This window comes from Engystomops pustulosus, chromosome 8 (assembly GCF_040894005.1).
Source record: "Engystomops pustulosus chromosome 8, aEngPut4.maternal, whole genome shotgun sequence".
NCBI classification, from domain to species: Eukaryota; Metazoa; Chordata; class Amphibia; order Anura; family Leptodactylidae; genus Engystomops; species Engystomops pustulosus.
In genome coordinates this window covers 91,688,328-91,700,294 of record NC_092418.1, presented here as the reverse complement: position 1 = coordinate 91,700,294, position 11,967 = coordinate 91,688,328, and the positions used below count along the sequence as shown (strand labels likewise).

The 11,967-nt window shown below is 45.1% G+C and overlaps 1 protein-coding gene across 5 annotated transcripts in view; it reads right to left on the bottom strand.

The window, feature by feature from the left end:
* Nucleotides 1-359: 359 nt before the first annotated feature.
* Nucleotides 360-11,967, bottom strand: part of TLK1 (tousled like kinase 1) — a 203,639-nt gene continuing 192,031 nt past the window's right edge. For all 5 annotated transcript variants that reach the window (XM_072121751.1, XM_072121750.1, XM_072121755.1 and 2 more), the window contains 7 exons: nt 10,810-10,901; nt 10,639-10,728; nt 6,155-6,324; nt 5,910-6,045; nt 5,687-5,798; nt 5,271-5,378; nt 360-2,271 (listed from right to left, as the gene is read on the bottom strand). In XM_072121751.1, coding sequence (XP_071977852.1) covers nt 2,095-2,271; nt 5,271-5,378; nt 5,687-5,798; nt 5,910-6,045; nt 6,155-6,324; nt 10,639-10,728; nt 10,810-10,901 — 885 coding nt within the window. In that variant the 3' untranslated portion in view covers nt 360-2,094. The remainder of the gene's footprint in view (nt 2,272-5,270; nt 5,379-5,686; nt 5,799-5,909; nt 6,046-6,154; nt 6,325-10,638; nt 10,729-10,809; nt 10,902-11,967) is intronic.

Sequence of the window (11,967 nt, the reverse complement as noted above, 5' to 3'; positions counted from 1 at the left end):
TTAAAGGGCATCGACCACCAGGATGAAAGTATGACTGTATGCAAATGAGCCTGAGGGGCTCCATAGGTGTTAATGGAGCCTAGAGCCCCTTGGGCTCATTTGCATACAGTCTTTTATCCTGGTGGTAGATGGCCTTTAAAGACCTAGAGCACTTCCTAGAGCTAAAGACATTCACTTTTCAGTCCTGCTGCTACTTACCACACACCTATATGGTTACACAGCTCTCTTCAGTGTCTATACCCAACTCTCTCTACAGTTTATTACAGTCAACACGGATGATAAATTCCCTTTCCTTGTCCCGATACTTGTCCTCGCCCCTAATAACCGCACCCCACATATACACACATACCACGAAAAAGTTTGAAATTTCAACTTTCATTATTTATTACTGTTTTGGCTACATTCTCTACAATTTCAGCAGCATCTTAAAGAGACAGTTAATGTATATTTTATGTACAAATGAAAAATGAAAATTTGCTTGCAACATTTCAAACGAGAGCCACAGTTAACTGTACAATATTAAAGGTAAATCTGTGTTATACAAACGCCTCCTTTTTCTGTAACATGAACGTGACTGAGGTCGCCTCCCTTTAATCCTGCAGCGGCCGGGGACTCGCTCAGGGGGTGGGGGTCTTCCTGGTAGTTGTGCAGTAGAGAGAGACAGCAGCCTAGGAGGAGGAGAGTTCCTAGTATACTACGCCATTACAATGAAAGTCTGTTGTGTCCTAACACCGGTATCAGCCAAGAGAAGTCGTTCTGTGCGAATGTTTTGTTACGCCCTCCCGAGCGGAGAAATACGGCGGCCAGAGCCCCCCCCCTCTAAAATGTCGTCAACATGCCACGGTTAAGAAAGCGGGGGGAAAAAACAGGCTTACAGTACCGTATATGTCTTACGGATGTGATACACATGCTAGTTAATGGACTGTCCGGGTTTTTGTAAGCGCTCGGATTAACCCCTTATGTGTTTTGCCATTTCTATGGTCTTGCGATAAAATGAAAAGATTTTTTAGCAGCAAAATGAAAAAAAAAAAAAAAAAAAGCGCCATCCAGGAGACTTAAAAAATAAAAACGACTTAAAATTAAGAAGAAAAAAAAAATTCAATAGAAAAAGCCATAGTTTTCGAACATTTGTACAAGTAACGGCAGGAAAGGGGGTGGGGCGGGGGAGGGGGGGGGGAAGCTGCTGAAAATACATGAATAAATGAAAATGACGTCTGTACAAAAATATACATCAGCGATAGAAGGGAATTTCTCATTGTCCTGCATAGAAAATTTCATGTAAAGTTTTGAGAGCATTTGGTACCTTTTTTACGGCGTGCGGTTTATGTACATAATGGCCAAAAAAAAATCTAAATAAAAGTGGAATGATGGGAAAAAAAATTAAAAAAATTTCAACCCCAGAACGTACAGATGTGCAACTCAAAACTTTATCTGGAAAAATGTGAACAGGAGGATATAAAAAAAAAAAATCAGAACAATACACACAAATTGTGACCACCCCACACTCTCTCTCTCTTCGCTTTGGTTTGAGACTCTGGGCAGTGCGCGCTCCCTACACGTCCGTCTCTCAAAATTTTCTGGTGTCAATAATGAAAAACGCCCTTCCAGCTAAACCTCTCCAGTATCAACCAATTGTGTTTTAGTATTACAAAGAATATTTACAAAGCCCCCAACTAATGGAGGAAGAGGAGAAGAAAACAAAAAAAGCACAACCTTCTCTCTTCCATGAGAATGAACCTGGCTTCACGTTGCGCGCTCCTGGCCGCCATCTTGGTCGGTAAACATGGAGCGCCGCCCAGGTCCATCCCCCCCCCCCCTTGTAGCTTGAAAATGGCTTAACAGCTCATCCAAGCCAAATATTACAGTCAAGGAGAATATATTCACAGTCATCTTCGCTCGTCATACAATAACACTAAGGAGATCGAATTCCCCCCCAATACACACAAAAGGTCTTCAAACACGTCCTTGGTTGAGGGGGGGTAGGGGGCTGAGGAAAAAAAAAAAAACTACTCAAATCTTTATTTCATCTTCAAACTAAAATCTGCATCTGAAAGCGAGTGAACACATAATCATGCCGGCCTAGACGGAGGGGGATCAGTATGAAATGATGCTTGACGTGGGCATGGTGGGGGAGGCCACCAGGCCGGACATGTGCAGGTTTCCTGAAGAGTTGGATCTTCTCATGTGGGGGAGAAGGTAGGGGTCGCTGGCCAGCTGGTGGACGTCAAAGCGGTCTTCTTTACGGTAAGCTAAACACCGCCTGATAAATGCCTGGAAGAGGAAGACACCAATATAAAATTATTCTGCGGTGATTCACGCGCTACCAACATTGCATCGAGCAGACACATGCAAGAAGTCTGATCTGATCTTAGAGGGTCTCTACGTCTTTTGCATGCACACAAGCACAGAACACACCCCTGCGACACGAACACAAGCACAGAACACACCCCTGCGACACGAACACAAGCACAGAACACACCCCTGCGACACGAACACAAGCACAGAACACACCCCTGCGACACGAACACAAGCACAGAACGCACCCCTGCGACACGAACACAAGCACAGAACGCACCCCTGCGACACGAACACAAGCACAGAACGCACCCCTGCGACACGAACACAAGCACAGAACGCACCCCTGCGACACGAACACAAGCACAGAACGCACCCCTGCGACACGAACACAAGCACAGAACGCACCCCTGCGACACGAACACAAGCACAGAACACACCCCTGCGACACGAACACAAGCACAGAACACACCCCTGCGACACGAACACAAGCGCACAGAACACACCCCTGCGACACGAACACAAGCGCACAGAACACACCCCTGCGACACGAACACAAGCACAGAACGCACCCCTGCGACACGAACACAAGCACAGAACACACCCCTGCGACACGTACACAAGCACAGAACACACCCCTGCGACACGAACACAAGCACAGAACACACCCCTGCGACACGAACACAAGCACAGAACACACCCCTGCGACACGAACACAAGCACAGAACACACCCCTGCGACACGAACACAAGCGCACAGAACGCACCCCTGCGACACGTACACAAGCACAGAACACACCCCTGCGACACGAACACAAGCACAGAACACACCCCTGCGACACGAACACAAGCACACAGAACACACCCCTGCGACACGAACACAAGCACAGAACACACCCCTGCGACACGAACACAAGCACAGAACACACCCCTGCGACACGAACACAAGCACAGAACACACCCCTGCGACACGAACACAAGCACAGAACACACCCCTGCGACACGAACACAAGCACAGAACACACCCCTGCGACACGCACACAAGCGCACAGAACACACCCCTGCGACACGAACACAAGCACAGAACACACCCCTGCGACACGAACACAAGCACAGAACACACCCCTGCGACACGCACACAAGCGCACAGAACACACCCCTGCGACACGAACACAAGCACACAGAACACACCCCTGCGACATGAACACAAGCACAGAACACACCCCTGCGACACGAACACAAGCACACAGAACACACCCCTGCGACACGAACACAAGCGCACAGAACGCACCCCTGCGACATGAACACAGGCACACAGAACACACCCCTGCGACGCGAACACAAGCGCACAGAACGCACCCCTGCGACATGAACACAAGCACACAGAACACACCCCTGCGACATGAACACAAGCACACAGAACACACCCCTGCGACACGTACACAAGCGCACAGAACACACCTCTGCGACACGTACACAAGCGCACAACACACCCCTGCGACACGTACACAAGCGCACAGAACACACCCCAGCAACATGTACACAAGCGCACAACACACCTCTGCGACATGTACACAAACACACACAATAATAATTAACAGCCCGGAGCACCGGACATCACGTTCCCCTAGCTACGGGATACATTTTCTAACTTTTTTTCCCCTCTTTTCAGCGAGCCCGTTGTGTTAACATTAAAGAACACCAGCGCCAGGATGGAGGAGAAGAGGGTGATAGGAGAGTGTGTATTTTAATTTTACATTATTATTATTCGCTGTCGATTTCCTCTAAAGAACCTTGCAGTGATGCATGAATAGTCACCTGCTCCTGATATTACTCTAGGACAGTGTTGGCCAACCTATGGCACGAGTGCCTGAGGTGGCACTCGGAGCACTCTCTGTGGGCACCCAGGCCATTACCCCAGCACAGAGTTTGCAGACAGGACTCAAAACCTCCTCCTGCCGTCCCTGGCCACCCAGGATGTGCTGTGATCAGTGCTATTTTAAAGCTACAAATCCTTATCTGCCTGGGACTACAGGAGGAGCAAGGAGGTCCAGACAAGGCTGCATTATTATTGGAGCTCCTGCTCTGGGCCCCGCAGTTCCAACTGTTCAGGGACCCCCGGAAAAAGCTACAATGTTAATCTGAATTTCTCCTCTTTTTTTTAACTGTATTGGTTTCGTCAAGACACTGATACAATTAAAAGCCTGAGACAAAACGGGTGGTAGCAACACGTTACTGCTGAAATTGTCATGTTGGCACTTTGCATTTAAATAAGTGGGTTCGGTCATAGTTTGGGCACTCGGGCTCTAAAAGGTTCGCCATCACTGCTCTAGGACCTGCAGTAATCCTGTCAGGACGGGTAAGGAGAGGGGGGAGCCGTGCAGAGGCTCTTCTCTCTCTGACTTGCAGCGGTGTGGAGGGCACAGCAGCGGCGGGGTAGCGGTGTGGAGGGCACAGCAGCGGCGTGGAGGGCACAGCAGCGGCGTGGAGGGCACAGCAGCGGCGGGGCAGCGGTCTGGAGGGCACAGCAGCGGCGGGGCAGGGGTCTGGAGGGCACAGCAGCGGCGGGGCAGGGGTCTGGAGGGCACAGCAGCGGCGGGGCAGCGGTCTGGAGGGCACAGCAGCGGCGGGGCAGCGGTCTGGAGGGCACAGCAGCGGCGGGGCAGCGGTCTGGAGGGCACAGCAGCGGCGGGGCAGCGGTCTGGAGGGCACAGCAGCGGCGGGGCAGCGGTCTAGAGGAGTTTCCTCTGGTGTCTGGCAGTGGCTTTCTCACATCTCCATATTGAAAACACATGCATGCACTGCCAAGAGCATGTATGTGTATGGGGTAGTTAGGAGGAATAACTGAACCAAATTGTTTGTGCACCCTAAATGTAGTCTGTCTACATGCACAAATAATAAGAGTGCTGTCCACATCACCTCTATAGAGTCAATTCTATATCAATATACATATAGCAGATAAACATCACATCATACCTTGGCTTCATTGCTTACAACAGGCTTCACAGGAAACTGAACGTCCGTCGCTTTTAATATAGTATTTTCTTGTAAGATGTCTTGCTGGGATTGGTTATGTCCAAAGGGCTGGAAGGGAAATGGTTTATCATGAGATACCAGTGTTTGTGTGTGATAAATAAAGATGACCGGACACAACCTCCAGGGTTTAGCTGTACAACATTTTGCCGGATTGGTTGCCCATCTTGCAAACCCTAACAACAAGCCATGGCTATGATTGGCTGGATGGACACTGCTGGCCAATCATAGCGAATGCTAGTTGCATCTATTTGGATACAGGTCCAGCAATATGTTTGGGTCACGTGGCCAAACCCGAAAGCGGGGTCCGCTCCTCTCTAGTGATAAATAGAATCGGATGAAGTGACTGTTTCTCTTACCTTCCTACCATAGAGACACTGGAAAAAGATGACTCCCACCGACCATACGTCCACTTTATTGGAAATCTTTGGGGGTTCCTTTCCCACCACAAAACACTCAGGTGGTAAATACCTGCCGGATTTAAAAGAACACGTCAATATATAGAACGTAATAACAAAGGAAAGGCGTTCTAGCTGTAACAATGCAGAATATTCAGGTCTATACCATCCTCTCCACATTTACCAGTATGTTCCTGCCCCTTGTGATGTTAGGTCCATCCCGTCCACGCCATAGCTGTCGTCATCCATTATTTTGGACAAGCCGAAGTCTGTGATTTTTATCTCTCCGCACGCTGTACCATCCACGAGAAGAATATTGCCTGCGGGAATAAACCACAGCAGCTCATGTTCAATCCTCTAAAGACGTACAGGAAACTCATACACACTGGATTACAGCACAGAGACCAGACGGGCGCTCGCCCTCCATACCTGGCTTAAGATCATAATGGATGATCGGAGGTTTGATCTCGTTGAGATAGCGTAGTGCATTCACTATCTGCATTACGATGGACCTGGCTTCTTTTTCGGTCATCAACTTGTGCTGTTTTAGGTAAAAGTCAAGGTCGTTGCCTTCACAGTATTCTAGGACTGTACAAAACCTGAAAATACACAAATGTACCAGGATTACAAAGATAGAACAACTCAAGGTTGTACTGAATGCTTAGAGGGGTTGTCCACTTTAAGCAAACATTTGATATGGTTTGTGTAAGGAAAAGTTATACAATTTTCAAATATACTTTGTTACTATTCATCACAGTTTTCTAGATCTCTGCTTGCTGTCATTCTATAGAAAGCTTCTATGTTTACTTGCAGTGGATAGAAATCTGACCATGGTCACACAGGTGCGCGGCTCATTATATCACACAGCTCTGATTACTCTCTATGATACTAACGAGCAGTGCACCTGTGTGACCATGGTCAGATTTCTATCCACTGGAGGTAAACAAACATAGAAGCTTCCTATAGCAGAAAAGCAAGCAGAGATCTAGAAAACTGTGAAGAATAGTAACAGAAAGTATATTGGCAAATTGTATAACTTTTCCTTACACAAACTATATCAATTAATGAAATTAATTAATGAAAGTGGACAACCCCTTCAAATACTGAATATTGTAGCCATTGGATCACTTGTATTCTGCATTGAAATTAGTTTTCTACTGTGTCAAATTCAGATTTCTTCCACTCCGGTTGTGGTGACTAGCTACTATGTAGTCTCCCACACATGGGGAAAATATGGGATTCTGCTTCCCAAGTCAATAGCAGCATGGAGGACATTATTGAGCACTACTAGCAATGAAGTTGGTTGTGGTCATTACTGGATAATTACTGTTCAGCAGGCAGTTTTGCAGGAAAGAACAGAATCCTTGTCACTTATTACTATGATGCTCATAGTCACATCCTCTTGGCCTGTAATTCACATTCACAAACCAACCAGTAAGCGTCTGTTTTATCCCTTGCACTGCACAGAGAGGAGGACCAGAGAAGTTGCATAGAGGATGTTATACAGCATTAATGAGCAGTGTTGTATTCAGCTTTACCAGAATCTCCAACAATAGCTACTGTTCTACCATCTGTAACTGCTCCCTCTCCTCTCAGCGCTGAGACCCCCACAGATCGCGGGAACGAGGGGTAGGACCTCGCGCTCCTCAGACAGATGGAGCCGACCGGTCGGACCCCTTGTTCTTACGATCTGCGGTGGTCTCAGCAGTAAACCCCCAATGATCAGAAAGTTAGGCCCTATCCCGTAAATAAGCCCTAACTTGCCTTCGTGGGAAACCCCCTTTAACCCCTTAACGCTCTGCGCCGTAGCTCTACCGCGCAGAGGTATAAGGGAAGTATGAAGAGGGCTCACGGGCTGAGTCCTCTTCATACAGAGGTGGGGGTTTTTGCATCGACCGCGGCTATTAACCGTCTCAACGCCGCCGGCAAAGTCGCCGGCGGCGTTTAAAAGACGGTTACCATGGTAGCCTCGGGTCTTCTTTTGACACGAGGCTACATGGCTTATGCAGGTTCGTTACAATGAGCCAGTGGCTCATTGTAATGAATGTGCTGCAAAAATGCCATATATTGCAATACAGAAGTATTGCAGTATATGGTAGCAGCGATCTGACCATCTAGGGTTAATGTACCCTAGATGGTCTAAAAGATAGTGAAAAAAAAAAAGTTTAAAAAATAAAAAAAATTAATAAAATATTAAAAGTTCAAATCACCCCCCTTTCCCTAGAACGGATATAAAACATAATAAACAGTAAAAATCACAAACATATTAGGTATCGCCGCGTCCCAAAATGCCCGATCTATCAAAATATAAAAACGGTTACGGGCGGCGGTGACCTCCGAGGCGGGAAATGGCGCCCAAATGTCCGAAATGCGACTTTTACACAACATAAAAAATGAAATAAAAAATGATCAAAATGTCGCACAGACCTCAGAATGGTAGCAATGAAAACGTCGCCTCATTTCGCAAAAAATGACCCCTCACACATCTCTGTGCGCCAAAGTATGAAAAAGTTATTAGCGTCAGAAGATGGCAAAATTTTTTTTTCTTTTTTGTACACATTCGTTTAATTTTTGAAAATTTATTAAAACACAATAAAACCTATATAAATTTGGTATCACCGCGATCGCACCGAACCAAAGAATAAAGAAGGCGTGTTATTTGGAGCGAAGAGTGAAAGTCGTAAAAACTGAGCCCACGTGCATGAGACGCACGTGCGGGTTTTTTTTCAATTTTTACACATTTGGAATTTTTTTTCACGGCATGTTAAAATAAATAACAACACGGGAAAGTAAAATTTGTTACGCACAAAATAAGCCCTCACACAGGTCTGTACACGGAAAAATTAAAAAGTTATGGATTTTTGAAGTTGGAGAGCGAGAAATGAGCCGAAAAACCCTGCGTCCTTAAGGGGTTAATCCACAAGTCATTTTTATGGTTTTTGTGAATGCCTTCTACGCATTCAAACTTTTTTTTATTTTTCTGTCCCTTTATCTGGATAAGGGCTTGTTTTCTTTCAGGATGAAATGTAGGGTTCTTTTTTAACCCCATAATGACCAGGCCCTTTTTCGTTTTTGCGCATTAATTTTTTCACTCCCCACCTTTAAAAATCCATAACTTTTTTTATTTTTCAATGTAGAGGTCTGTGAGGGCTTGTTCTCTGCATTACAAATTGCACTTCATAGTGATGGTATGGGAAGTGAAGCGTGGGAAAAAAAAAATTCCAAATGCAGTAAAATTGGTGAAAAAATGCATATGGGTCATTTTCCTATGGGCTTGGATTTTACATCTTTTACTGAGCGCCCCAAATTACATGTCTACTTTATTCTTTGGGTCGGTGCGATTAAGGGGACACCAAATTTGTATAGGTTTCATGTTTTCATACATTTACAAAAATGAAAACTTCCTGTACAAAATTTTTTTTTCATTTTGCCATCTTCTGGCGCTAATAACTTTTTTATACTTGTACGGAGCTGTATGTGGTCTCACTTTTTGCAACTTTTGATAAAGTTTTCAATGCAACCATTTTGAGTACTGTACGGCCTTTTGATCACTATTTATTGAATTTTTTATATTTTTAAAATGGCAAAAAAAAAGTAACTTTTCGTCGATACCCAAGATGTTTATCATTTTTACTGTTCATTTATATCAGTTCTAGGGAAAGGTTGGTGATTAGATTTTTTTTTTTTTTTTTAATTTTAATTTAGTTTTGAACTTTATTTTTTATAACTATTTTTCAGACCCCTTTGTATGACCCGAGGCAGTCATGGTAACCGATCATTGTCGGAAGGCGACTTCACGGGGACAGCAATCGAAACCAAGATGGCAACGCCCATCCACCACCAGGATTTAAATGCCTCCACTAGCTTTTACAGGGTTGCACCAGCAATTGGTGCCAGCACTGAGCGGGGGTGTTATGGGTGGGCATTTGTTGCAATTGGCCCATGTGCCCTCTCCATATACCTGGAGCCGGCGCCTGATGTACAGATACGTCACACAAAGGGCATTGGCATTGTTTTGAAGGAAAAAAAATAATGAATACAGGTTTTAATGATCCTCATTCGCATAATCCAATGCAATTTTTTTGTGCGATGAAAATGTCAACTTGTGCCCAATTCTTCCTTTATTTTTTTTTCTTCTGGGATAAATACAATATAATTTTTTTTTTAAACTACAAAATATGCTTTTGAGTTTTTATTCAATTTTTTTTTTTTTTTATTTTTTTTAGAGTTTTTAGACTATTGATTTAATTTTAATTTTTTACATAAACAATTTTTTGCACATTTTTTTTTACTTGTCCCACAAGGGGACACCGACATAGGATCACTTGATCTCTTGCATAATGCACTGCACTACATGATGCCGATTGATGAGAGAGGAAGCTCACTCCCTCTGCACCTGCTTAGACGCCGTGGTCTATGTTTGACCGTGGCATCTAAGGGGTTAAACACTCAGGATCATAGTTTGTCCATCCCAGCTATTGGTGACTTCTGGGCTGTGCAATCAGCAGTGGCACAGAATGTCCTGCAATCTTCTGCTGAAGGGCATTGCATCAGAAGTAGTATTTTCAATGACCGCTGTAAAAAGCCAATACGGACCTTGTGAAGGTGTGAAAATGTCAATTGGTACGACCCGGACACTGCAGCCTCTTCATCTCCCTACAGATGTAGCGGTGATACATGTATTGCAGTCTTGCCCCATGGGTTGAAGCTACAACATCCTGCAGCAATATAAGCAGGTGTCACGCAGGTAGATGAGTCACATAAACAATGAAGAGGCTGCAGCGCAGGGAGGACCAGAGCTGTAGCATAGCCTTCTGATATTGAGAATTTACTCTAAGGATAGACAGTAAATAGTTGGATGACAAAAATTCCCCTTAAAAATACTGCGGTATAACACAGGTGATGTTACTTACGTGTCGGTATCCAGGGAAAAGTAATCGTAAAGTTTAACTATTCGTGGGTGGTCGAGTTCTTTGTGTATTCTATACTCTCTGCAGGCGTGCCTGGGAACAAAGCGGCAGGTTAATACGGCGGCACAGCGAAGCGCCGGGTTATACCGTAAAAAGGGCACAGAAGTTGTTTACTTGTGGTAATTTTCCTTCTTCTCGTCTCTCCAGCTCTTGTTGAGTTGGTGAATTTTCACAGCAGCGTATCTTTGTTCGTAAAGATCAAAAGCCTGAAATAAACATAGGAGACGCACAAAGTTTGTACTCGAATCACACAAGTCAATTCAAGATACGGAAAACAGCTCATTGAGGAGGCACAGCTGGATCATACAGCTAATGCGCCATAGATGTAAATTATTCAGAAGCAAAATCATATCTGCCAAACCAGAAACTCTTCCAGAAGGCTCACGGGCACATCTGTTAGCTGGTTCAGGTCTACAGATGGGCCCCTCTTCCTTCTGGAGGGGGTTCCGATTCTGCTGATATGAGAAATTGATATAGAGTTTTGTGGGAAGAGATTAAATTCATTAAAATTGTTGCTTATTTCATGTTCAGGAACTCCGGGGTCGGCCCTATTAGTGACTGAAAGTCCTTTCAGTATGACAGTCAAAGGGGTTCACCAGATTATAGTATAAGATGGTCATTTCTTTCAAAAACTACCTCAGACTATAAATTGCCAAGAAAATGCTTGAATCACTTCAGAGGTTTCTGACACCAAAAATTACTCTGCAGTGATGACCATACTGGACAGTCTTAAAGGAAACAGATGTATTAAGGTAGATCAGATGGTGGGTTCTTCTTAACCTACTAAACCCTAATCTATCTTTAGCCGAGCCTATAATGCTTTCGATATGAAGCAAAAGTTATCTAGCCAATATGTACATTTTCCAGAGAGGCTACTCCATGGGCCAGAAGCCTCTCCGAGCAGTGGGAGCAAAGGCAACTCCACACCCCAGTAACCTATGCTATCCCTGCTGACCCTCGGCGTGCGCCATCATAGCTCTTCGCATGCGCAGCAGCTCTGGCATCAGTGCTGATGGGAGCGCTGCTATACGTGTGTGCATCGGCACGGATATCAGAGCTACTGTGCAGAGCAGGAAAGCGCTGAGGATGTCGAGAGTACGGAGTCGAGAGACTACTGGGGCGTTGAGTAGCCTTTGCTTCTACTGCCATCAGAGGCTACTCCAGATAAATTTTAGGAAGCATTATAGGCTTGGCTAAAGATAGATTAGGGCTTAGTAACTTCTATTAGTAGAAAACAATAGTCCAGCATGCTCTATCCTTTTGCGGTGTGTG